The following is a 27,838-nucleotide window of genomic DNA, read 5'->3' on the forward strand; positions in this document are numbered from 1 at the left end:
GTAATCTACCCCAAAATCCTTGGTGTGCATGTGCAGAAACCCTGAGAAATAGTGATCTTCTTGGCATGTGGACTTCTGTTGTGTATGCGAGATAAGGATTGTTAACTGAAATGGGCCACAAAGCTTCTAAAAGAAGCCAAAAGTACCTGAGAGAAATGGCTGTGCCTCTGAGCAATGAAAGAGTTGGAGGGAGAGTCCGTGTCTGGTTTGAGTGCTTTGGAATACCGATGGGTGGGTGATACATATCTGGGGCTTGTGAATGCACATGATAAGTTTAAAATTAAGCTTTAAGATAATTATTTGATTATTAATCATGTTGGGGGTGCTGAGCAGGTAGTTGTGAAGACTTGTAAATATATTGTTTGGTTCCGGGGCAACAAGATAAATTATACTAGATTGTTGCATCCATTGCTAAAAGGTGTGTGTGTGTGTGTGTGTGTGTGTGTGTGTGTGTGTGTGTGTGTGTGTGTGTGTGTGTGTGTGTTTTTAACCACTGCCACTGCTCGATAATGATATTAACTGGAAATGGTACCTAGTCGACCGCTCATCCACAGATATTTAATTTATTTCCTTGTTTAAATGCTGAAAATTCTGTTAAAAACTATTTGAACTTGAACGGCACTCAGTAGAGAGCGTACCTCCACCTGGTGAACAGTTTACGTTTTGTATCTCAGTGTGGACCAGAAAATCACAATACAGAATCACACTTTATTCAAATCTATCACAGGAATCACCGTAGGTCCAGTCTTTCATACCCTGATCTACCCCTCGTTTTTGGCCATAATCACTCAATGGTGAAGAATCACTTTAAATATTCTACTAATTGGATCCGGATCCGGATCTTCACCACAATTGAATTAATTCTTCCTCGTCACACACACAACTTGTCCAACAAGTTTCGTCCAAATCCATCCATAACATTTTGAGATATCCTGCTATGTATCGTTTTTGTCCCTATTTCTCAATGGTGAAGAATCATTAAAAAAATTCTAGTAGCCGGATCTGAATCTGGATCTTCACCAAAATCTAACCATTTCGTCCTTGTCACATGCGCTACATCTCTGCCAAATTTCGTCCGAATCGGTCCACAACCTTTTGAGATATTTTGTTCACAATCTGACAAACAGACAGACAGGGGTGAAAACTTAACCTCCATCCACCTTTGGTGGCGGAGGTAATTACAATTACAGATTTCGCACTCGCAACTGCAGGTTAAAAGTGCCTGTGCTCGCAGAATGAAGTCAATGAAAAAGCACACACAGCACATGCGCAAAATGTCTCGTTGGCGTTCATACGTCATTTCGAAAGTCTGCCAATGGGGCTGTAACGAAGACTATTCATTTTCAATAATCCATTGTCATGAGTGATTTAAGAAGGTGCTTGAGAAATGCTACAATGAGTGCAGTCAATGTTTTGGCTTTCTGTAGAAATTTAACACTCTGGTGGGTGAAAGAGGAGCACAACTCTCAGGAGGCCAGAAGCAGCGCATCGCCATTGCTCGGGCGCTCGTTCGCAACCCGAAGATACTGCTTTTGGATGAGGCTACCTCGGCCCTAGACACCGAGAGTGAGGCCGTAGTACAGAATGCACTTGACAAGGTAAGACGTTATGGAACCTGTTGAGGTTGACATGACCAGTGGCCAAGTCTCAATAAGTTTGGCCTGTTCTTGTCCCTCCCCTTTTCCCCCATACATCGTCCACATCAACCCCATTTGAGAAGGTGTTGTGGTTACATGATTATAGCTCTAGGTATCAGTTTTCAGAAAGGAATGTTGTGTTGTTTGGTGTATTTAGTCGATATGACTTTCTTTTGAAGTGAAAATCTCGCTGAAAATGAATGACAATCGATAAATCCTGAATTTCGAAGAAATATGAAAGGTTAAATTTCAATTTCAGAAAATAAATTTCACACACCATATTTGAGTTTGGAGCTTATTTTACAATTGTTCAAACACATTTATTGCCTTTTTCTTTCTTTACATTGATCATTGATTTGCTCTTCAATGAGCCTTGACTGTATACAAAAAAGTCTAAAGCTCTTCGTGGAACTTTTACAAAATGCAAGACAAAGACATTACTTGACAGTGTACTTTTACATGAATTACAAGGAAATTAGCACATGATGAACTAGAACCACACTCGATGGAGCGCATACCTCCGCCAGGCTGAACAATTTATGTTTTGTATCTCACTGATTTTTTTTTTGATTTTTTTGGATACAAAATCGAGGCTCGTTTAAGAGCGAACACATTGAACATGAAAACATGCACAGACACATAAAACATGCAATGGAGGGAGCGGGAGACAAGATGGGGAGGGAGAGAGAAGCACACGAGCACAACAACAGTAAAGAACAGGGACGTCAGTAGATCTGTGGAAGGGGGTGGGGGGCGCTGGGGGAGGAAGGACACACGGTATAAAGCAAATGAACACTCCGAGGAATATCAGAAAACAAGTTGGGGATTGAAAGAGGTGGATCCTGGGTGTTTTAACGGGGGTAGAAAATATCAAGGTTTTGGATGGGGGAAGATAAGAGATGGTGGTGAACAGCTGTTTTAAAGACCTGGAGGGAGGAGTGGGATTGAAGAGATTGAGGGAGTTTGTTCCAGAGGTGGGAAAAAGAGGAATGAAAGAGTAAAGGTGAGCAGAGAGTCTTGATTTTGACAATTTCACCAGAAGAGGGTTGCTGGCAGATCTTGTGCATCCTGCAGGAATATTTGAGTGACAGAGCACAGAGAGAGCATGGGGGCAAGGCCGCAGAGGAGTCGGTAGAAGACAGAAAGACCACCAACCTGCTTGCGGGGGGTGGGTGAAAGGGCCTCGGAGTTAGTTTCATCGCGGTAGATTCCAATGATTCTGAAAGCTTTGGTTTCAACAGCGTGAAGCCCAGCTAGGTGTGAGGCAGGTGCACCAGCCCAGAGGGGAGAGCAGTATTCCATTGAGCTGCGGATGAAAGCCTTGTATGTGGTGAGGTGCCAAGGAAGGACTTCGCACGACGGAGGATGCCCAGTCGGCGACTGGCTTTGGAGGCCAGATTTGAAATGTGGTTTTCCCAGGAAGATCATGGCAGATAGTGAGACCCAAAAGCTTGAGTGACGCAACTTCTTCGAGAGGATTGTTCAGAAAGTAGATGGGAGGGTTGTCCAGTCGGTCTTTTCGGAGAGATGTCGTAAGAGTGTGTGATTTGTCAGGATTGAAAGACATGTTCCACTTGTTTGCCCAGTCTGTCATTTTGTCCAGGTCTGCAGAGAGTGAGGAGGCTGCAGACTGCCGATCTGAGGGATGAGGAATGGAGCGGCAGAGAGTGGAGTCATCAGCAAAGAGATAGAGAGGATTTTCCAGAGAGTCGGAGAGATCATTGATGAAGACCAGAAAAAGCACAGGGCCCAGAACACAGCCTTGGGGAACTACAGCTTGAACAGGAAAGGGAGATGAGAGAATTCTATTCAGGGCCACACCTTTTGAGATATCATGCTATGTATCGGTTTTCGCCCTGTCACTCAATGGTGAAGAATCACTTATAAATTACATAATTCTCGTATCCGAATCCAAACTCAGATCTTCACCAAAATCGAATCATTTCGTCGTTTGAATACGTCCACAACTTCCTGAAATATCTTGTTCACAGACAAACAAACAGACAGGGGTGAAAACATAACCCACATCCACCTTCGGTGGCGGAGATAATCAACAATTTTTGGAAAGAATAAAAATACTATTTTTTTTTAATATTGGTACAAGACCCATGACGGAGCTTGCATATAAATCACATGCCGGACAAAGACAATAATAGACATGACTGTACTTTAATATGAATTACTATGATATTACAAGACAATGGACATAAATATAGTACATGTGAAGTGCAACTGGGTTCCCATTATCATCAGCCAGCTGCTCAGATGGGAATGCTAAACAGGACAATCCATATGATATTTCCACCACTGATAAATCATTCATGATTCATAAACCCTATACGTTGCGCAAATGTTTGGGCCAGTAGGGTACATGAGGCAGTTTTACACCACTCTGCAAAAGCGAAGTTGTCATGAAGATCATCAGCATTTAACTTCAAGTTCCTCATGATGGAACTTCCATCATGTCCAGTGAGATACCACCCGAGAGTTATTTTCTCCAGCCTATGAAATTCTTTGAGTTCCACCATCGTCTTTGCTTGGGAACCTTGACCAAAGTTAGATCCTTGACCTTGACCGAACACCCGTTTCAAAATTGGCAGCTGGAATAATTATTGATAAATATTTTAACCCTTGGATGCAGTGATTGGGCCTTGGAGGCCTACAAGGTTTTTTTTGTTGCAAAAACTATGCTGTACAATTTTTTTTGGGAATGGGTCTCATTTCCACCGACTTTTCCTCCACATGACACACGACACCTCCACATGTTGTTACACAAAATTCAGTGACATAAAAAAAATTCATTCAGGCTCGTGGGAAAATCTTCATTCTTCACTTGTTACCCGAAAATCTGACATGAATGCAGGCCTGGGGCCTTCAAGGCCCCGCATAAATGTTGTTGTACTACTATGTTATATCATTATTTTCTTGATATGAGCCTCATTATATGCTCCTATCACTTGGTGACAAATAATTCAGTGACAAAAATATGAAAATTTAAAATTTTTACACGAATACATTCGTGGGGCCTCCGAGGCCCAATGGCTGCATAGGTGTAGGTTTTTTGACAGTTATGGACATATACATTCTAAATAAAAGGATCAGTGAATCATATTTTTTTAGCAAATACTCTTCCATGAGCCTCAACGTTTTAGAGAAAAAAAAGTTGAAAACCAAGAAAGAAAAAAAAATTCCCAAAAAAAAAAAAAGGATTCATTACTCGTATGAGATTCTTCCAACTAATAGGATCAATGATTCACATTTTCTGAACAAATACACATCCATGAGCATCGACTTGGATTGAAAGGATATGAAAGAAAAAAATATATAAAATATTTTTTTTAAACATTACACAAAGACATCCGTTGGGCCTCCGAGGCCCAATGGCTGCATTTATGTAGGATTTTTGACACCTGCATCTAAGGGTTAATGATGAATATTGGTATACTATTACAACAGCTTATAGAGATAAGTTTACTATCAAATGAAAATCCTAATTAAAAAATGTGGATCATTTAATTCAGATGCATACCTTTGTCTTTGTCCAGGCAAGGAAAGGTCGAACGACCATTATCATCGCACATAGGCTTTCTACAGTACAAAATGCAGACGTTATCGCCAGCCTGGAAAATGGGAGGGTGGTTGAAAGAGGTACACATGAGGAGCTTATGAACAGGAAAGGTGTTTACCATACGCTGGTTACCTTGCAGGTGAGCGCATCTCAAAATTACTTTTACTTGCGACATCAAACATGGCAATCTGAATAATTGTGCAAATTAATTATTTATCCATTATCCCTCCCTCCTTTCTGTTATCCTTTAGAGGTGAGAATTAACCTTTTCCTGTACCTTTTACCTTTGTTTACACCATGCTCATGCTTTTGCTCATGAAGAAACCATAAAAAATTTTTTTTGCCCACTAATGTAGTTGTGCAGGCGACAAACTTATTAATCAACATTCGTATAACACACAAAGACACACACACACACACACACACACACACACACACACACACACACACACACACACACACTGTTGAAACTGCCCTGATAGCCTGCCATCTCCTCCTCATCATCATCATCATAATCATCATCATCATAATAATAATAATAATCATCATCATCATCATCATGTACCATGCCCTATGCAGAGCGTTGGTGCTGCCAAAGCTCCAGGGCTACAATCCTGGTCCGGTCACCTTCCAACCCAGGGAGTTAAGGCTGGAATTTGGGATTTGGTTAGGGTATCGGAGATACCTCACCTCCTCTTTGCGAAGGACACCGTGGGATCTTTAAAGTCCACCCACCAATGCAGATGGCATAATGTTCTGAAATCATGCTCGTCTCCTCTGTCTGCATTCTACAACCTGTCCGGCTTGAGTCTGGACCAAGTCTTGTTCTTCATCAACATAAATGACCTGTCCGACGCGATGGAAAACCCTTCTTCTGCTTTGCAGATGACTCCACATTTGTGTCACATGTTACCCCGATCCCACTGACGTATGCAGTCCCACTGACGTATGCAGTCCCACTGACGTATGCAGTCCCACTGACGTCACTTTTTGATGATCTGGAAATTATTAGATGTCTGTTCTGATATATGGAACATGTCTTACAATCACAGAAAATCTCGTAGCATAGCAACCTGCTCTTGCTTTGGAAGAAATCATCAAATAACCCAAATAATCCATCTATCCATCCATTGGAAGAGGCTTAATCTGTTGAATGTCTTGGCCTCACCCTGAGCCATGACCTCTGCTGTGCAAATCGCATAGCAAAGCTGATCTCCAAAGCCAGTTATAGACTGGGCACCCTTCGCTGAAGTTATTCCTTGAAAAATTAGAACTACTCAACCTCCAGGGCCTTCATCCATAGTTCAATAGAGTACTCATCTCCCTTGTGGATTGGCATCCTGGCATGACATGTGTTTCTCCTGGAATCTGTGAAAAAGAAAGGTCAATGAGGCCAAAGCACAAGTTTCGGTGCTTGAATCCCACTCTCCAGAGATTCAAAAATAAGCTTGGACCTAAAACATGTCGCCATTTTTACACAAATCAACTTTCAAAATAAATGTCTCAATAAATAAATGTGGTCATCTCGCAGAGGTGCGTTGTTCGCCATTTCCTCTGTCTTCACTCACTGGTGCAAATTAAAGTTCCACCAAATCTTTCAGAGAGTATCTACGTCTTCTTTGCTTCCGGGAAAGCTTTTGGGAATGCAATCTAAATGAACTGGGACATCAATAAGGGTTATGCTGATGCCTGATGTGATTTCCTAACTCGAGTACTGAAACTATGCTTAATTTTGCAGACATTTCAAAAAGAAGGGGCAACGAACGACAACACCACTTTGCAAGAAAATCCACACAGTCCTGTCAAGTGTAGAATCCCCTCTTTCTCAACGAGCATTAAAAGTGGTAAAGGTGTTCAAGATAAAGAAGAAGAAGAAGAAGAAAAAGAGGAGGTATTCCTCATTTCAACTACATGTGTACTATACCTTTCCTTGTTATATGTATTCACTCATTCTTTCTTTATGCTCTTGATATTTCTGGTTCACCTTCTTTCATGCTCAATAATCCTCTCTACTGATAGGTTCATGGAATAAATAGTAAGATGTCAGCGTTGAAAGTTCTCATATTGACAACGACAGAGTTGAAAACAGGCTGACGTGGGATTCACAGTCAAACAGGGTTAGCATTAGTTAAAAGATCAGGGATAGGTATAGGGACCAACATCAAAAGGTAGCTACCTTCTCCATGAAGAACTTGAGAGACAAGTAGTATTTGATGGTCAGGTGAGATAATTTCACAAATGTGATCTTCTTCCTGTTTTTTCACATTTAGTTGTGTTACAGCCTGAATTAAAAATGGATCTAATTGAGATTTTTTTTGTCACCGATCTACACAAAATTCCCCACAATGACAAAGTAAATATGTGTTTTTAGAATTTTTTTAGAAATATATATATTTTTAGAAATTCAGACAAGTATTATGAGGGGAGAGGACATGGCCATCTCAATGATTAATGTAGTCACATTTCTAGTCACAGAGTGGTTTTACTTCATACTTATTCGAAAACATAAATTAAAGAGATAACTACTCTAATCTATGCATTTTAAACCCGAGAAGTCATTTCCACATATAGATATATAAAGCTCACAGTGTTAGTGTGAGAAATCTCTGAGGATATCCCGGAGACTCAATAGCTCAGTGGGCTGTCACCGCATAAGTGATGAGGTTCCTGGGTTCGAGTCCTGGGTTGAGTCAGAATTTTTTCACACTTGCCCCACGCAGGAATTTACATTCCTGTTTCTTAAATTGTTAGACGAGTTCATCTTCAACACACTCACATACACATACATTCACATACGGGGTCTGCCGAGCAGGCACGTAAGACATCGGCCATTATAAAGCTCGCAGTGTTAGTGTGAGAAATCTCTGAGGATATCCCAGAGACTCAATAGCTCAGTGGGCGCTGTCACTGTGTAAGTGATGAGGTTCCTGGGTTCGAGTCCCGGGTTGTCAGAATTTTTTCACACTAGCCCAACGCAGGAATTTACTTCCTGTTTCTTAAATATATATATATTGTTGCAGACACGACTTTGATGTTATGGTGGGCCGAGCGGAATGGCCGCCGTGTCCGCACAAGTTACCCGATTATGCTCGAACGTTGACTAAGTCGCGCTATGCTAAATCAATGATGGAAAAGACACAACGGCTGGATTAAAATGACACGACACCAAGGGTTCAGTTCTCAAGACCTCCGGAGGAGGTTATATTAGGGCGGAAGGTCAGATTACAACTACAAGAGGGACAGCATAGAAAGACAGGCACTTAGACACACTCTTATAATAGCCCCGACAGACGACAGATAAACAGGACAAAAACTGACTCACACGGGGATTGATGGCAAGGAAAGCGGGCAGTCGATGGCTCAAGGTGCACCGTTCTCGGAGGTACTGCAATACCGGGTCGATGCGTGGAGCTCGCTCAGCGCTTGGAGGTGGTGCCTGGCTCTTCTTCAAGCTGGGGGCGCATCTGACGTCACATCCGGTAAGTCGCTGCGTATATCCGGCGGGGAGTGACACGCCCTCGGCTCGTTAGCTCCGCCCCAGATGGAATCGGCCCGTTGCTTCTCATTGGGTGCGTGCGGGGGGGTTACCGGCTCCGCCCTTGACGAGGGGCTGACAAGGAGCCCCTTCGTGGTAACCCCGTCGGAGCGCATGGTCAATGGCGGCTAACCGAGCCGGTGTGAGGACGCACACTCCCCCCGCGCCGCGCCGTTGTTGTAGTTGTTGTAGTTGTTGTTGTTGTAGTTGTTGTTTGGGGAAGAAGATGGGAGGAGGTATGGGAAGGTCCTAAACTCACTACTGGTGCCATATAATCACATTCTGGTGCAACGAAGAGTCAGAATTAATGGAAACGAGTCCTTAACTGACATAGACTAAGAATAACTAGCAAGATGTCCGAAAGTTGTCTACGTGAGATGCGGTGGACCTGGGCACGACATTTAATGGGGGAAAAAGGGGAAGGTCGGTTCTACAGAGTGTTATTTACAGGCAATGGGACTAGGGAATGGGGGATTGGGGATAGTTGGGGAGTATTGGGGAAATAGGGGAGTATTTACAAGCGGATATTGAGGCCAAGTCCCATATCCGCAACATTGCACCCATCTCTACCCTCGGGGCGTCCCGACCCGATAAATTTTTACCTATTTTAGTGTGGCACTCAGATGTAGTTCCCTCTACTATTAACTCTACCCTGAGTGCGACAGTTTTACAGATATTCACAAATGAGTAAATATGTCCCCCTGCGACGTTGCACCCTTCTCCTCACAGAAACACACCCACAGGATAACCGAATTGCGGAAAGAATTCGCAAACTAAACATACAGCCGGTAGGGAGCATTATTTACAAGACTACACTGCTATTTACACTACGATCCAGGACCTGTTTTTGGAGGAACACATGCAGATGTTATGCATAGAGAGAGCACGCATGCCAGCATCGATACACCAACCCACGAGTGCTCTGTGGCCTACGGCCTTTAATAATGTGCAGAGCACCCCTTCCCAGCACCAAAAGCACCACCCCATCACACAGTCAGCACCATCCGGTGCACCAATAAAGTGTTTATAAATCACAGGTGGTGTCGCAGCCGGCCGATGTTCTGCCGCTGGTCTTGCCTTCGTGTGGTGCACTTGGTGTTCTTGCCTCTTTCAAAAAAATAAAGAAAGGCGCCAACCGCGTCCATTTCTCTATTGTGGCCGTCAGGGGGCCAACTGTTAGTGGTTCACCTTGTATGGCATAGGTGCCACGTTGACCCATAGGTCCATCCATGGGTGGTGCTTGGCCGCAAAAGAACTGCGGTCCATTGTGGGTGGCCACAAACATTGCGGTCCATATGATGTATCGATCCAGGCAGCAAGCAGCGAAAGTGCAGGCCCACAACTGCGTAGCCAGCACCTCTCTCTCCTCTCTCTCTCTGCCCCAAAGCCAGATCCTCGGAGGTGGGAGACAAAAGAAGCAGACAAGTGAGTAAGGTGGTAAGGGCGCAAAAGTGCACGCAATATAAGGTAATGCACACTGGGGGCGCATGGGAACCAGGTGAGACAGGTACGTTCCTACCGTACGCTCCCCCCCCCCCCACCAGGTAACCTACATGGCCCCTCCCTTACCCCTTACTGTATCCACAAAACACAACACTACCCATAAACATCTATTTTACTAATCAACAAACGTCCCTACTGTCTTCCCCGTTCCTCCCATAAACCAAATTCGTCTTCTCTCCCTCCTAACCAATCAAATTTGCCATTTTCAACTCTCATCAAAATTTGCCATCTCCAACTGAACATCAAAATTTGCCATTACCAATTCATCATCAGTCCCTCCTAAGGAGGGAGAGATGGAATCACCCCAATGTCTCATCCACGTCGTGATGCGTCTCACAAATCCTCACAGCAATTCTCATTTCCTGCAACAGAACAAAGAAACACAGGTGTGGAGTCATCATCACCACAGGTAAGTGGCTGCGTATGGTGCGACAGGTTCATCAATCCTAACTATTTCCTAAATGACTTTAACAACTTTACACTACCCGGGGTCTTTCTCCGGCCAAACCATTGGCCCTCTTACACTATGGGTTCTAAAAACCAATTCCCATTGGCCAACCTGTGGTGCTTTTCAATTTGGGGTCTCACTCCCCCGATTCATCTCCCGGTGCCCTCGCACAATTTCTGGGCTGTGGCGTGTACCTCTCCCAGCGGGTCTACCCACCTGCACACCCCCACCACTGCAGTTGCCTCCGAGCTTACCTGCTCCTTACCCTAACCTAACTACCTGGGGAAGGCCCTCTGGCGCTCTCCCCACTCGGTGCCCTCTCTGGCACTGGGCTGCCCGATCCACACCCGGGATCCTCAGGCACCCACTCACAACTACCGGCTCCCAGAGCCCACCTGCGGCCTCACCTGGCCGACATCCTCACAGTGGTGGAGTGCCCAACCAACTACACACACTAACAGGCTACACGCCCAGCCATTTCCACAACACTAATGCACCCATCCACAACACCATTCTGCAACCGCACCACAAATGCCAATATCCAACCACAATTTACCTATACCCTCTACCTAACACTTACACTACCCGCCCCGGGTATCCGTGAAAGGGGTCCACTCTTCCCCCATCCACACCTTCGCACCATGCACACCACTCCGTACCACTTACTCCAACTCTCTCCACACACCTGTACCTGCACACCTGTGCTCTCACACCTGGTGCCACCTGCACCCTTCTCTCCCCAAGCGCATTCGCGCTGATCCACACACTCACTACTCACACACTGCTCCACACACCTGTCCAGTTGCACACCTGTGCAATCACACCTGTCCAGTTGCACACCTGTGCAATCACACCTGTTCAATTCTCAACCACACGGCATCATCTCAGCTAAATACTCCCCTCTGAAACTTGCGCTTCCCAGTCGTCCCTTTAAACTATTGCGCTCCCTCGTCATTATCATCCATACTAATCTACCTGCGTCCCCACTACAGGTATCAGTCACTAACTAATCTTAACGTCACCTAATGTCATCTTCTAGAGCCCTATCAATATAACCTAACCCACCCGGGCTAGTTTTCACTGCCATACACCCCATAAGCTATTGCTCCTTTGCCCCCACCACTATGGGAAGGGTGGCAGGGATGCCCCCCTTACCCACCGGGCCCATCACTCACTACCAATTTTGCATATCAAATTTCAACAAATCAAAAATTTGCCAATCACTACCCATCATCTGCCAATCACTACTGCCAATCCCTTGCCAATCATCAAATTTCGCTTTTTTCTAATTTTGGGGCCAAAACACTATCCTCATCACACAGTCTACTCACTAATGCCTCTCGGTGCGCCAATTCCTGTCCAAAGCCCGGCTCCGTAAAGCCAAGCCATGAATGCGGGTTGTTCTGTGCCAGCGGCTGGATGCGTCCGGCACTCGGTGCAGGGATGGGGGCTTACCCGGGCCGAGATCCCACGCACCATCTCGGCACGGAGCCATCCCATGGCTCGATCTCGACCTGCCGGAATGCCTCAACAACAAGTGGTCGCCATGACGACCCTTCCTATCCAGCCGCCCGCTCCGCCTAGTGGAGCACGGACGCGGCCGTTCAAAGCGAGGCCCAGCACGCACCGAGGGCCCGATTCGGCTAAAAGTCGACCTAACCTCTAAACCGGTTACCGTCGATGCTTCACCTGGACGCTTACACCCCGCAGCCCGTTCCTTGCTCACACATCCAGCCGTGCCCATGCTCCTCGTACCTTTCCTTACACACCTCGGTACACTCATTCCACTCACAGCCTTGGTCACACACCTGACCACCGAACACTTTGGCACACATTCGTTGGTCGCACACCTCACCAACACACCTCTTCGCGCCCCCTCCTCTGTCACCTCCTCTGTGACAATCACAGGTGTGCTCTCATTCGCACACCCAACCACGTGCCTCACCACCAACTCCAGCGTGCATTCCCACTCACGCTCTACCATTCCAGGTGTGCATCCTTCCATCCCAGGTGTACATCCTCGCTCACCTGTCACAACCAACTCACTCTCCTTGTCACTCTCACTACTCTCACCTCCATTCTTGACAGCGCACTCACCCTTACTCTTGACAGCGCACTCTTTCCCCATGCACCTGTCCGTCACACACCTTTCTCGCGCACACTCTCCCGTTACACCCTCTGTAACACTCACCACAGGTGTGCATTCTTCCTTGCCTTTGACAGCGCACTCTTTCCCCATGCACCTGTCCGTCACACACCTTTCTCGCGCACACTCTTGCGCACACTCTCCCGTCACACCCTCTGTAACGCTCACCACACCGCGCTTCCATGTGCTCCCTCGCACACGCGCTACGACCGACTCATTCTCGCCAGCACCCTCACTCCTTGGCACGCACTTTTTCCTCACACACCCCAGAGTCGGACTTTCTTGCACACCTCCTTTTTCGCACACCAGACCTGTCGCACACTTCACCAACGGCCTCTCACGAACACCCGGGTCTATCTCGACCCCCAAGCTTCTTAAATCCCCTGGCGCATCATACGCACGACCATATTGGTTACCACTTACACCGGGTCCTCTTCCTCTTCGCTTCTCCTCCATCACCTGCGAATCCCTCATCCGGTTAATGAGCACATCATCACGATCCAAACACAGACTTTGGACCAATTCTTTTATCTCCTCTTTTATCTCCTTCTTATCCTCTCTCCGTCGCTTCTTAATTTCGCTCACCCCTTCTTCCACTTCTTCTAATTTCTGCTTCACCTCTTTTATGTCCCGGTACGTCTCCTCAAGCTCGTCCTCCAAGGCTACCTTGACCGTTTCCATGTGCGTCCTCACTTGCCGGTCCTTCGTCTCCATTACCTCTATCACCTCGTCCAACCTCGTTGTCAGTCCCTCACGTACCATCTGACATTCCCTCTTCGTCGCTACCAAGTCATCTTTTAGTTCTTTCTGTGTCGCTTTTAACCCTCCTAATACCGCAGTGTTCCTTTGAACCTGCTCCGTTAGTCCTTTTTGTCCCTCCGTCAGCTGCTCCACCTCCTGCGTCAGCTCCTCTATGCCCCCTTGTAACTTTACAGTCCCCTTTCTCACCTCCTTCTCCATGTGCTCCTCACAGTGCCTCACCTCCTCGCGCACTCCTCCGACCTCCTCACTCACTCCTCTTCTGATCTCCTCTCCCATCACTTGCATCTCCTGCCTAGATGCCACCCTCATCTGCTCCAGTTCCTCCCTGTGAGCATCCAGTTTGGTTTCTACCCCCATTCTGACCCCCTCTATCTGCTGCCCCATTTGTTTAACTTCCCTTTCCGCTTGGTCCTTCATGTCCCTCAATTTGCCTTCCATCCTGTTTTCTAACCCCTCTAACCCATTTTTCACTCCCTCTATCTGATTCTCCTGGGCAGCCATTCTATTTTCTACCCCCTCTAACCCCTTTTGCATCCCTTCCATTTGATTCTCTTGAGCGGCCATTCTGTTTTCTACCCCCATTAACCCATTTCTCACCTCTTTTATCCCGTTGTCTAACCCCTCAAATTTGTCGTCTAACTTCCCAAATTTCTTGTCTAAACCCTTAAAATTATTGTCTAACCCCTCACCGGTACCCCTCGCTTCGTCCCTCATTACCCCCAATTGCTCACTCTGAGCATCCATCCGGTTCCCCATTACCCCCATTTGGTTTCCCATCCTGTTTTCCATCCCTTTGAAATTATCGTCTGTTTTTACCATAAAGGCCATCATCTGTTTCATAAACAGGTTCCAATTCATTGGCATCTCGGGTTCGGCTACCGCGACCACGGCCGCGGCTAAATTTGGTGCCGCTACACCCACGTGCGCGACAACGCTATTTTGCGACCCTGCCGCCCTCACTGCTTCGCTCTCCTCGCGTCCCTCAATTTGGTCCTGGACCGACCCTGCCTCACTCTCCCCTACCGGACCCCAGCTGTCTTGATCCGCCATAGCGCGACTTTCAAAATTCGGGTTTTTATTTTCGTAAAACAAATTCAAATTTCGCCGTTATAATTTCGAGCGGGAAACGCGCTCCGGATCGAATTCTACCTCCCCAACACCAATTGTTACCCTAGTGGTACAATTGGTGTTCCAAAATTTGGGCCTAATAAATTTAGTCCCAGGTCCGAATCCGACACTCCTGACACCAATTGTTGCAGACACGACTTTGATGTTATGGTGGGCCGAGCGGAATGGCCGCCGTGTCCGCACAAGTTACCCGATTATGCTCGAACGTTGACTAAGTCGCGCTATGCTAAATCAATGATGGAAAAGACACAACGGCTGGATTAAAATGACACGACACCAAGGGTTCAGTTCTCAAGACCTCCGGAGGAGGTTATATTAGGGCGGAAGGTCAGATTACAACTACAAGAGGGACAGCATAGAAAGACAGGCACTCAGACACACTCTTATAATAGCCCCGACAGACGACAGATAAACAGGACAAAAACTGACTCACACGGGGATTGATGGCAAGGAAAGCGGGCAGTCGATGGCTCAAGGTGCACCGTTCTCGGAGGTACTGCAATACCGGGTCGATGCGTGGAGCTCGCTCAGCGCTTGGAGGTGGTGCCTGGCTCTTCTTCAAGCTGGGGGCGCATCTGACGTCACATCCGGTAAGTCGCTGCGTATATCCGGCGGGGAGTGACACGCCCTCGGCTCGTTAGCTCCGCCCCAGATGGAATCGGCCCGTTGCTTCTCATTGGGTGCGTGCGGGGGGGTTACCGGCTCCGCCCTTGACGAGGGGCTGACAAGGAGCCCCTTCGTGGTAACCCCGTCGGAGCGCATGGTCAATGGCGGCTAACCGAGCCGGTGTGAGGACGCACACTCCCCCCGCGCCGCGCCGTTGTTGTAGTTGTTGTAGTTGTTGTTGTTGTAGTTGTTGTTTGGGGAAGAAGATGGGAGGAGGTATGGGAAGGTCCTAAACTCACTACTGGTGCCATATAATCACATTCTGGTGCAACGAAGAGTCAGAATTAATGGAAACGAGTCCTTAACTGACATAGACTAAGAATAACTAGCAAGATGTCCGAAAGTTGTCTACGTGAGATGCGGTGGACCTGGGCACGACATTTAATGGGGGAAAAAGGGGAAGGTCGGTTCTACAGAGTGTTATTTACAGGCAATGGGACTAGGGAATGGGGGATTGGGGATAGTTGGGGAGTATTGGGGAAATAGGGGAGTATTTACAAGCGGATATTGAGGCCAAGTCCCATATCCGCAACAATATATATATATATATGTATATGTATATGAGATATGTCGGGGTGTACTTACTTTTTCCACATGCGAAATTTGCATTTATGTTTATTTAAATTATACAATGGACGACAAAATGTAAATGTTTCATGATATTTGTTATATTATATCACCTTTATCTATCAATATTGTTGAAATGAAGATCAAATAGCTGTATGTTGAAATATGTTGAAAAAGTCAAAACTTTACATGGGGTGTACTTACTTTTTCACGTGACTGTATATAAATATATATAAGTATAATATTATCAGTGAGTTATCACTAATGAGGACATAAAGGAGAATTAATTAAAGAATGGCAATAAATCTGTGCATGGGGAAAACTAACTCCAAGTCTCATATCTGGGTATGGGAAGAATGGGAAGGTTTTTTTTTTGACTATTCTATAAATGATGAAGACATATCTCTGCATTGTCAACAGCACCTACCTCCTCACTCTCCTTCCGCCTCTCTGCCCACCAATTATCAGGCACATAAGGTTGCCGTAGCGATGCAAATATGACTCAAATATAGCCAAGAGTAGATAGCTGACTTATGCACACATCGAGCTGAAGATGACGAGATGTAGACACGACTCCACCTGACTCGTGCAGATGATGACTAAAAGCAGCCATGAATCTCATTAAGAAGCTTATATGAGAGTTTTCTCTCTCTCGCTCTCTTTGAATGTGCACCACCTCAGGATTTGCCAGATGTATCCTTCCTTGATGTACTGAAGCTCAACAAAGCAGAATGGCCCTCATTGGCACTTGGCACGTTTTGTGCTGCCTGCAATGGAGCTGTCCAGCCAGCGTTTGCCATCATCTTCTCACATTCCATTGGGGTAACAACAAACTGTCTGTATAGTGAAAGATTAATTGTATACTTTCACTGTCCTCGATTTATCTTGTAAGTTCAATTTGAACGACCAAAGTAATTATTCTAAGATACCACTTTCTGTTTTACAATTGCTGAGAAGCGCAGTCTATGAGGCTGTTTGTTCCATCTACACTTTCTTGTGGCTCCGATATTATTATATACAAGCTCCTATTCTGATGCTTTACAGGTAGTAGGGTGTTGCATCGTAAGCTATGCTACTCTTCACAGGGGACTTTAAGTCTTTTGGCTAATCTGCTGGTACTCACTTGTGTATATTATAGATAAGTTGGGTCACCCGATCAAGATCGAGTTACTTAGACTTTAGTAAACCATCAAGAAGATTGATGTTTAAAGCTGTAGCAAAAATGGCCTCATTTCCTTGTTTGAAGTCGTACTGGATCATGCAATGACTGCTGTACTTGCACTCGATGTAGCCGCGTTGTGACTGTGGAACATTTCTATATTGATTCCATTCTGCATACGCAATATAAATATTTAAATGCAAGTGGTTCAATTCCCAACAAAATTCACCTTCGAACGTCCGAGAGAAGGGCTGAGGTGTAAGCGAAGCTCCACCCCTCTTATCACCGAAGACGCTTGATAGGCCAGAGTGGTGTTATTTTTTGTTTTAACCGAGATGTCGATTAAACATTTGAATTTTATACCGTGACATTCACCTAGCATGTAGGTTCTCAAAGTGGTCCCTACCGCCCCCCAGTGGGTGCTGGGAACTTTCAGGAGGGCGCTCCAGAGTCCACGGGCGGTAGGGGGGCGCTGGCAATGATTTGGGGGGCACTGGTGATTTAGAGGAGCAGCGGCGATTTGGATCGACGGTAACGACGATGTTCAAAGCCAGCCAAGAGCTCGTGGATACAGGACTGGAAGCGTCGTATAAGCTGTCATTGCTCATCGCCAGATCTGGAAAACCGTATTCAATCGGCGAACAGTTGATCAAACCAGCTGTTGGGGAAGTGATAAAAACCGTTATGGGCCAGGATCCGAATCCAGTTCTCTCGTCGATTGCGCTCAGCAATGATTCCGTGGCCAGGCGGATTGATGAAATGTCATCAGATGTAGAAGATAAGCTGTGTAGTGAGCTGAGAAGCACACACTTCGCCATCCAGCTGGATGAGTCCAGTTTGCGTGACAGTGAAGCTCTGTTACTCTGCTACGTTCGCTTCATCCGTGATCAGGAAATGGTGGAAGAAATGTTGTTTGCCCGCTCTCTCCAGCCGACACGAAGGGTTCTTCCATCTTCCAAACGTTGGAGAAGTACTTTACTGATAAGAACATACCGATGGAGAACATTCTCGCTTGCGCGACGGACGGGGCACCAGCGATGATTGGCCGCCAGCGTGGTTTTATTGCGCTTCTGAAGAACCAGGTACCGTCCGTGTTCGCCATTCACTGTGTCGTGCACCGCCAGCATCTTGTAGCAAAAGCTCTCAGCACCAGACTTCATACATCACTCCAAACAGTAATCAAAGCAGTGAATAAAATCAAGGTGTCGTCTCTGCATGATCGGCTGTTTCGTCAGCTTTGCCAGGAGAACGATGAGGCATTCGAGCGGCTCCTGTTCCACACCGAAGTTCGATGGTTGTCCAAAGGCGCTGGTTTGACCCGTTTCCATGCCCTCTTCTCAACAGTGGTCGAGTTTCTGTCGGAAATTGATACGGAGCTATCGGAGAAAGTGAATGCGATTGAGCATGATGTGGCTTACCTCACGGACATATTCAGTATACTGAATGATGTTAACAAACAACTCCAGAGTGACCATATGACTCTGATTAAAGCAAAGAAAGTGATCGGCGCGTTCGTAACCAAGGCGACTCTGCACAGGGAAACCCTCCGCCGCAGAGATGTGTACCACTTTCCCCGGTTGGCAAAGGAAACTGCTGTTTCTGATGAAGAGCTGCTCGTTTATTGCAATCACCTTGAGAAGATTCGTGGAGATATGGAGCAGTGTTTCAGAGACATGCTAGAACTGTCGGTGCAGCGCATGTAATTTATAGATGGGTTCGTCATTAATTTGTGGGTCTAAACCATTCATGTGTGTAGGCGGGGCTAGTAGGTGAGAACCTCCCATAAGCTAGGCATATGTTTCACGTATGCGGAAGTCCATCACGATCTGTCTGGCCTGTCCGTAATGTGTTGTGGAGCCGGAAGTGCCATCATGCATTTACTTTTGTTGGCGTCACCCCGTGGGTGGTACTGTCAGAGGAGCACTCCACCCAGGAGGAAGAGGAGAATGTGAGAACCTCGCTTGGAGGAGGGAGGAGAACAAGAGATAGACCTGGAGATGAGGACGAGGGAGAAGAAGGGAACTGTTGTGTTGGAGGAGATATCAAGAAGCCTTGTGTGAGAGGATGAGCGGAGCAAGCTCATCACGGAGGAGTTTTGAAGGAGACTTTAATTGTGGCTTTGTTTCTTGGGATTTACCTAAGCTGGGATCACCCTGTTTTTTGAGGGCCTGGAGGAAGAGGATGGGGGCAGATAAGAAGGCCTCACTTAAAGGACAAAGGGGTCCACAAGGCCTGGTTGAGGAGGTTGATCATCACTGGCCTTCCTCGTGATTGATCTTCATCGTGTTTGTTTTGGCTTTTGCCATCTCGGTAGCTATTCTTCACCGGCTCTCGTCTCCCACCTGTTTTTTCCAAAGCATGGTGATGACCACATGGTGATGGCCACGGCCACATAGCCTATTTACTCCCACACAAAGTTGTATTTGTACCCCGAGTTTGGAGTTTGCAACTTAAAAGATGCGGCCGTGCATAGAGAGAGAGATTTTTGCCTTTTATAGGTACAGATGAGCTGGACCTCATGTTCATTATTCCTTGACTAGTGTATAATTGAGGTTTTTGGCTCTTGGTCGCACAATTGGATTTCAAACCAAACATACTGATTATCCAGTGCAGGTGTAACATTGTATAACTTAATAATTAACAAGAGACTTATTTACGTGACTTATGTCCTTGTTTGATTATTTTTTTTAGGCCTTTGCCATCACGGATGACAACGAGCGCAAACAGCAAATTATGCTCTACTCTTTGCTCTACCTAGCACTGGGTGTGGCTTGTTTTTTCACCTTCTTCCTGCAAGTATGAATTCTACTTCCATTATTACGTCATGCTCACCCACCCACACTCCCCACCCCGTTATGTTCAGGGGGTTTTGGGTGATGCTGACTTTTCATACATAGCGTTTAATTTTTCTTCTCGAGATGCTCCGGGGGCAGAGCAGAGCCAGTGACAGTGCATGAATAAGCATCAGATGGAGATCAGTCCCGTTACAGGTGGAAAATTGCACCACACCTGAATCTCCTTGATGAACTTGCTATATTTTCCGTGAACTTTCTCCTGAGAAGTTTCACTAAAAAAATATCCTGCGAAAAGCTGGGCTTCCAGAAGTTTAAAATTCAAAACCTTCATTAACACTTCTGCCTTCAGCTGCTGGATTTGAACCCTTAACGTCTTTGGCTTTGGCCTACTCTTTGCAAAGGACACCATGAGATCTTTAACGTCCACCATTGAATGCTGGCCTATGAGACACCCATTTAACGTCCATCTGAGGGACGGCACACACATTGATGAATCACCCAACATGTGAAGAACCGGTAGGGATTTGGACCCAGGCTAGACATCTTGGAGGCGAGTGTTCGTACCTCTCGGCCATCTTGTCAGCCCCGTGTGAAGCACTGACAAACAAGAATTTAAAACAGCAAAGATCAGAGTCTGCTGTGGACAACTGCTATGATATTTCTGCATATGGTAATTTGGCTTTTTTTACCCTCTCCAGGTGAGAGGTTATTGCATTTGTGTCTGTTTGGCTGTTTGTCCGTCAGAACGCGAGTCGGTGTATTCATTACATTAAACTACTTTATGCCGTTAAACCCATTGAGACACTTAAGACCCATAAGGACACCCTTAGCATCCCTAAGATCCATAAAACCCCTAAGACGCTTTAGACCCCCCCCCCCAAGACCCTTTAAACCCCGAAGACCCCAAAGACTCTTTATAACCCCAAAAATCTTCAAGACACTAAGATCCTTTAAGACCCGAATACCCTTTAGAACTCTCAGATCCTGCAGATTGTATCGACCTCTACATCCCCATAGACACTGGTACACCCTTTAGAACCATTAGACCCCCTAAGATCCTTCAGATCATGTTCGATCCTTTATAACCCTAATATAAGACCTTTCATACCCCATGAGACCGTTTAGAGCCTTGGACTCCTTTCTACCCTTTAGACCATTTAGACCTTTCAGACCTTTCATTTGCAAGTAATGACCTTTCATTTAGTGCATCCTTCCATTTATTTGCCACACAAATTACACAACACAAAACAGGACCTGGTGAGGGCCTCTGCCATCTCTAATTGCTCTTTATAGTTTCCTTTGTGTTTCATTTCCACAGGGTTTCCTTTTTGGTCACTCAGGAGAAACTTTGACACAGAAACTTCGATACCGGGGCTTTCAGTCCATGCTACGACAGGTAATAACTATTGAGTGGATTCTGGTCCAATTAAGACTCAAATGCGAATGAATAATAAAGTTAATTGACTGGTGCATGCATACATTTTCTGACATAATGGAAGTGTCCTCCTGATGGTTTCGATCCCTGGTGAATTCAAATGTAACTTGTTGAACCAAAGATAACAGTTCTCGTGCAGTGGTGTCGTTCAGCATCCCCAAAAAGGAAAGCCATCTTTTGCAAAGGTAAGTTACCTTGTCTACAGTCATATGAATGTGAAAGATCCCACCTTGACTTGGTGGTGTTATGGTAAGAGCGTCCATTCTGAATTTGGGAGGATGGTAGTTCGAACCTCAGCCGAGCAGGGCACCAGCCCAGGGGCTCCCACAGAACAGGGCCTTCCACAAAAATGACCATTAAAATTAAAAATATGAGGAGGTGGCGAAGAAAATGTCTGGAACAGCAGAGTATGATCAGATTCGTCCTCGCCTAAGAAATGTGCTCCTCAACCCATTAGATTACAGTGAAGCGGCACAGGAAGTCCATCTGACATCCAGAGAGAAGTTACTTAACCAGCTGGAAAATGTTGATGCTTCTGCTCTGCCACGGTCAATCTTGTCAGCATTCACAAGGCTGACTTGGAGCCATAGCCTTGGTAATGACGGTGCAGTTTGCTGCCATTGTGGATCTTTACCAAGAAGTCTTATATATATATATATATTTTTTTTTTTGTATACTGAATCGAGGCTCGTGAAAGAGCTGACATCCACTTCACAAACAAATCAACCAGACAAACAAAATATATAAAAAGAGGGAGCGGAAGACAAGATGGGGAGAGAAGGGGAAGCACACAAACACTTGAGAGCACACAACATTTGAGAGCAGGGAGATGTGTGGGAGGGAGAGGGCTTGGAGGGAGGAGGCGTGGGAAGGGGGGGGGGGGGTGGGTGGGAGAAATATAATACACAAGGACACCAAGGACTTCCAGGACAGAAGTTGGTATTTCAAAAAAGTGGAATTGGGGTGAAATTAGCAGGGGTAGAAAAGATCAAGGTTTTGGATGGGGGAAGATAAGAGATGGTGGTGAACAGCTGTTTTGAAGACCTGGAGGGAGGAGTGTGATTGAAGTGAGTGTGGGAGTTTGTTCCAGAGGCGGGAGAAAAGAGGAATGAAAGAGTGAAGGTGAGCAGAGAGCCGAGATTTTGGCAGTTTAACCATCAGAGGGTTGCTGGCAGATCTTGTGCGACCTGTAGGAATATTTGGGGGACAGAGCACAGAGAGAGCTGGGGGAGCAAGGCCGGAGAGGAGTCGGTAGAAGACAGAAAGACCACCTACCTGCCTGCGGTGAGTGAGTGAAAGGCCCTCAGAGATAGCTTCATCGCGGGAGATTCCAATGATTCTGAAAGCTTTGGATTCAACAGCGTGAAGCCGAGCCAGGTGTGAGGCAGGAGCACCAGCCCATAGGGGAGAACAGTATTCCATTGAGCTGCGGATGAAAGCCTTGTATGTGGTGAGGAGCTCAGGTGTGCCGAGGAAGGACTTCGCACGACGGAGGATGCCCAGTCGGCGACTGGCTTTGGAGGCCAGCTTGGAAATGTGGTTTTCCCAAGAAAGATCATGGCAGATGGTGAGACCCAAAAGCTTGAGCGACAGAACTTCTTGGAGAGGATTGTTGAGAAAGTAGATGGGAGCGTTGTCCAGTCGATCTTTTCGGAGAGACATAGTAAGAGTGTGAGATTTGTCAGGATTGAAAGACATGTTCCACATGTTTGACCAGTGGCGTTTGACCAGTGTTTGACCAGTGTTTGACCAGTTTGACCAGATGGCGCCTGTCCATGTGACCTATGACGTCATAATTATAATTAAATAATTCTACAGGAGAAAATGCAATACCCTCTCCTCTGGCGAGGGTAATAAAACGGAAAGTTAAAGAATGTAAAGACAAGTGGCTAAAAGATCTATGCGTGAATGTGGAGAAGGCACACCAAACTACCAAGTCCAAAAATGTTTACTTGACCAGAAAACTTGAATGGAAACAGTAAAGAGTAGGATGGGGGGGAAGTACTGACAGACCTGCAGGATGTTAAAAACTGCTGGAAGGAAAACGATGGAAGTTTTATAAATGAAGTTAACAAACACTAAGACTAAATTTACTATAAAAAAAAGGCTTCTGGTGAAATAGGTATGAACATAATCTTCCATTTGTGCAAGTTGCTCTGGAAGAGTGAAGTATTTCCAGACGACTGGGGAAAAGCCATCATTACCCCCATATACAAAAAGAAGGACATATTAAATTGTGAGAACTACAGAAGCATCAGGTTGCTGAGTCACGCAAGGAAAATCTTAACTATTAATCAAAGAAGAATGATGAAGAAATTCAAAGAAATCATTGTTGAAGCGCAGGCTGGATTTCACCCAGGAAGATCAAAAGTTGATCAATGATTAGCCCTCGTTGGACTTGGGTCCAAAACGGGGGCTTATGGATTGGGTCTCATCCATCCGTCCGTCTGCAGCCAAATCTCGGAGATGTATGGACCGATTTTGTTCATACTTGGCACAAAGACAACACATGACGGTGTACATATGCACATTATTTTGTTTCTGGATGCGATCAAAGATGGCCGACTGGCGGCCATTTTAGTTGTAAAAAACCTGATATTGAACACGTCCTCAACCATTTCTCGGACATGCATTAACCAATGTTCAAACTTCGCAGCAGATAATGAATGATGGCGTGCATATGCACATCTTTTTCTTTCGAGATAAGTTTCAAGATGGCCGACTGGCGGCCATTTTCTTACTTCAATGTGTCCCCAACCATTTCTTGAACATGCATGGTGTGATTTTGTTCAAACTTGACACAAGCACAGTACATGATGGCACACGTGCACCTCACTTTATTTTGCGATCTGATCAAAGATGACCGACAGGTAGACTGGCAGCCATTTTAGTTGTAAAAAAAACCTGTAATTGAACACTTCCTCAACCATTTATCAGACATGCATTTGCCGATCTTGCTCAAATTTGGCACACAGATAAGGAATGATGGGTTACATATGCAGGCCATTTTTTCCCGAGATTAGATCCAAGATGGCCAAGTGGCGGCCATTTTGTTACTTGATTGTCAAAATAAACCATCTATTCCATTTGCACAATTATCCACCACAAGAGGTTCAGTGGATAATTGTGGAAACGGAAAGGTGAATTCAGTCTCTAGGACCTCATCATCAGCTACCTGATATGAACAAGCTCTCTGCAGACCATAATTTCAATGTCGGCCTCCAAAGCCAGTGATGTAATGGTGGAGGATGCTCAATCTAAGTCCTTTGGTTACGATGGTCTTGTGTTGCTGATTGGAGTACCATTCTCCCCTTTGGGACGGTTCCCCTGTTTCACAGCTGTCTCTCCTGGTTGCTGTGGATTTCTAAGCTCTCAACAACATTGGGATTTCCCACAAAGAAACATAAACAAAGAGCTTGTTGCTCATCACAGATAGGTTGTTTGTCTCCGTTTCCTACCCCCTTTTCTTCAGGTCTTGCTCCCTTTCTCTTTCATCCCTTCATCCTTTTCCAATTCAGGCTCACAATCTCACCGATGCTTCATTATTTCTCTCTTCTCCTGTTTGTCCATAACCTCCTTAGTCTCTTAAATTCCAACATTCCTCCAAGGATTCAAGTTTACCACCATCTCTGGTCATCCTATGTCGATACCAACTTTATGTCTTCTTTCCACATTAAGCCTCCCCTATCTCCCCCTATATATTTGCTATGCTTCCTTCCCTCTTCTCTCTCCTGTTGTGTAATACCCTGTTGCATACACAGGTTGTCCACCACCCCTCTGTCATTCTGTGGCCTTCTACCCTCTATTAACTTGCTCTTTGATGAGCCGAGACTTTGGTAGAACTTATCGAGCAGACATGATTACAGCCACGTTCCCACGTGGCTGTAATCATGTCTGTCCGATAAGTTTTCACGTTGCTTAGCTCGTGAATGGCTGTCATGAAACGGCAGTTTATTTGATCTTTTGTTTCTTTAACTTTTGCAAAGAAGCTAAAGGGGGAAGTTTTCTTTGGTTTTGCTCCCAGGACATTTCTTGGTTTGATGATCCAAAGAATTCCACTGGAGCCTTAACCACGCGACTCGCCACAGATGCTTCTGACGTTAAAGGGGTATGCATGCTTTTTATATTTTATCGATATGCCTACTGTATACCCTCATTGCTTATATTGGTTTCCTTTTACCTGTTAACACCGTAGTAGAACAAGATGTAAGGTCAACCTCTAATGAAATTTGTACCCGTTTGTCAAACATGCAGATGATAGGGACCCGCCTCGCCATCTTGGCCCAGAATGCTGCCAACATGGTTACCGGTATCGTTATCTCTTTTGTGTATGGCTGGCAACTCGCCTTGCTTGTCTTGGGCATCGTGCCTGTTCTCGTATTGGGTGGCATGTTGGAAATGAAAGCAATGTTTGGTCATGCTGCAAAAGACAGGAAGAACATGGAGGACGCAGGAAAGGTGCCACAGCTGACTTTCTTTTTCCTGTCCCACATTTCTGTTAATCAAGTAAACTTCAAAACCAAACTTAATTACCTTAATGCTTTTGGCAACTTTCTTTTTGAATGTGTTGTTCAGTTTTTCATTTTAAGCCAGGAAGTGGGAATTCCATCATTTTTTTTTTCTTGCAGTGCCTCGTATTCAGAAGTTTCATTAGTTTGGTTACTTTGACAATTGTTTTTTTATTTGTTCAAATTTGCCCTAATCAAGGCTGAGGCCTCTAAATGTGAAGGGCTACAAAGAAAAAGAGGAAAGAGGAAAAACTGGCAATGATAGTATGTGTGTATATATATTTATATATATATATATATATATATATATATATATATATATATATATATATATATACATATATATATATATATATATATATACATATATATATATATATATATATACATATATATATATATATATATATATATATATATATATATATATATATATATATATACATGTATGTATATATATATATATATGTATATATATATATATGTATATATATACATATACATACATACAGTCACGTGAAAAAGTAAGTACACCCCATGTAAAGTTTTGACTTTTTCAACATATTTTAATAAACAGCTATTTGATCTTCATTTCAACAATATTGATAGATAAAGGTGATATAATATAACAAATATCATGAAACATTTACATTTTGTAGTCCATTGTATAATTTAAATAAACATAAATGCAAATTTCGCACGTGGAAAAAGTAAGTACACCCCTACATTTATCACTACTTCAAATACCTAAAATTCGAATCAGGTGTACCAGCTCAGGTGCAAATGATTAGAACATCGTCAGAGAGGATCTTCGAGAAACCTGTCTTATTTAAACCTCAGACATTTAGTTTGGTTTGCTCTTTGTTGTTGAAGTGTGCGGCGTCACCATGCCTAGATCAAAAGAGATCTCTGAGGCCTTCAGAAAGAAGGTTATAGATGCCTACGAGTCTGGGAAGGGATTTAAAAAGATCGCCAAACAATTAGAAATCAATCATTTGTCTGTCCGGAAGATCATCTACAATTAGAGAAGATTCCAAACAACTGCCAACTTGTTCAGGCCAGGCCGCGCCAGCAAATTCAGCCCGAGAGCAGACCGCAAGATGCTGAAAGAAGTCTCTAAGAACCCCAGAATGTCATCATGGGACCTACAGGTAGCTCTTGCCACTGTTGATGTCAAAGTGCACGAGTCTACCATTAGAAAGAGGCTGCACAAATTTGATCGACATGGGAGGTGTTCCAGGAGGAAGCCTTTGCTGTCCAGAAAGAACATCAGGGCAAGACTAAAGTTGGCCAATGAACACCAAGGCAAAGCCCAGCACTTCTGGAACAATGTGCTTTGGACAGATGAGTCAAAGTTAGAGCTATTTTGCCACATTACTAGAAGACACGTTTGGCGAAAACCAAAGACAGCATTTGACCACAAGAACCTGATACCAACTGTAAAGCGTTGTGGTGGAAATATTATGGTTTGGGGCAGCTTTGCTGCATCAGGGCCTGGGCAGCTCACCATCATAAAATCCACTATGAATTCTTCATTGTACCAGAGGGTGCTTGAGGATAATGTGAGGCCATCTGTCGGAAAGTTGAAGCTCAACTGAAGGTGGACCTTGCAACATGACAATGACCCTAAACATACCAGTAAATCCACCAAGGAATGGCTGAAAAGAAAGAAATGGAGGGTTTTGGAGTGGCCAAGTCAAAGCCCGGATCTAAATCCCATCGACATGTTGTGGGGGGATTTGAAACGAGCTGTGCATGCAAGAAATCCCTCAAACATCGCACAGCTGAAATAATCCTGCATGGAGGAGTGGGCAAAAATTTCTCCTAGTCGATGTCAGAGACTGGTAGACAGTTATAAGAAATGCCGACTTGAGGTTGTTTCTGCCAAAGGGGGAAACACCACCTATTAGAGCCAAGGGTGTACTTACTTTTTCCACATGTGAAATTTGCATTTATGTTTATTTAAATTATACAATGGACT

At 45.1% G+C, this 27,838-nt stretch overlaps 1 protein-coding gene across 4 annotated transcripts in view; it reads left to right on the top strand.

Moving 5' to 3' along the window:
• The window catches only part of LOC137434463 (ATP-dependent translocase ABCB1), a 202,411-nt gene that overhangs the window by 126,125 nt on the left and 48,448 nt on the right, over positions 1 to 27,838 (top strand). For 3 of the 4 annotated variants that reach the window (XM_078785560.1, XM_068127478.2, XM_068127481.2), the window contains 8 exons: positions 1,428 to 1,598; positions 5,183 to 5,344; positions 6,944 to 7,096; positions 16,642 to 16,782; positions 19,811 to 19,915; positions 21,233 to 21,310; positions 25,374 to 25,457; positions 25,604 to 25,807. In XM_078785560.1, coding sequence (XP_078641686.1) covers positions 1,428 to 1,598; positions 5,183 to 5,344; positions 6,944 to 7,096; positions 16,642 to 16,782; positions 19,811 to 19,915; positions 21,233 to 21,310; positions 25,374 to 25,457; positions 25,604 to 25,807 — 1,098 coding nt within the window. The remainder of the gene's footprint in view (positions 1 to 1,427; positions 1,599 to 5,182; positions 5,345 to 6,943; positions 7,097 to 16,641; positions 16,783 to 19,810; positions 19,916 to 21,232; positions 21,311 to 25,373; positions 25,458 to 25,603; positions 25,808 to 27,838) is intronic. The other variant, XM_068127482.2, reaches the window with a different exon arrangement.

This window comes from Myxine glutinosa, chromosome 10 (assembly GCF_964187855.1).
Source record: "Myxine glutinosa chromosome 10, kmMyxGlut1.1, whole genome shotgun sequence".
Taxonomy (NCBI): domain Eukaryota; kingdom Metazoa; phylum Chordata; class Myxini; order Myxiniformes; family Myxinidae; genus Myxine; species Myxine glutinosa.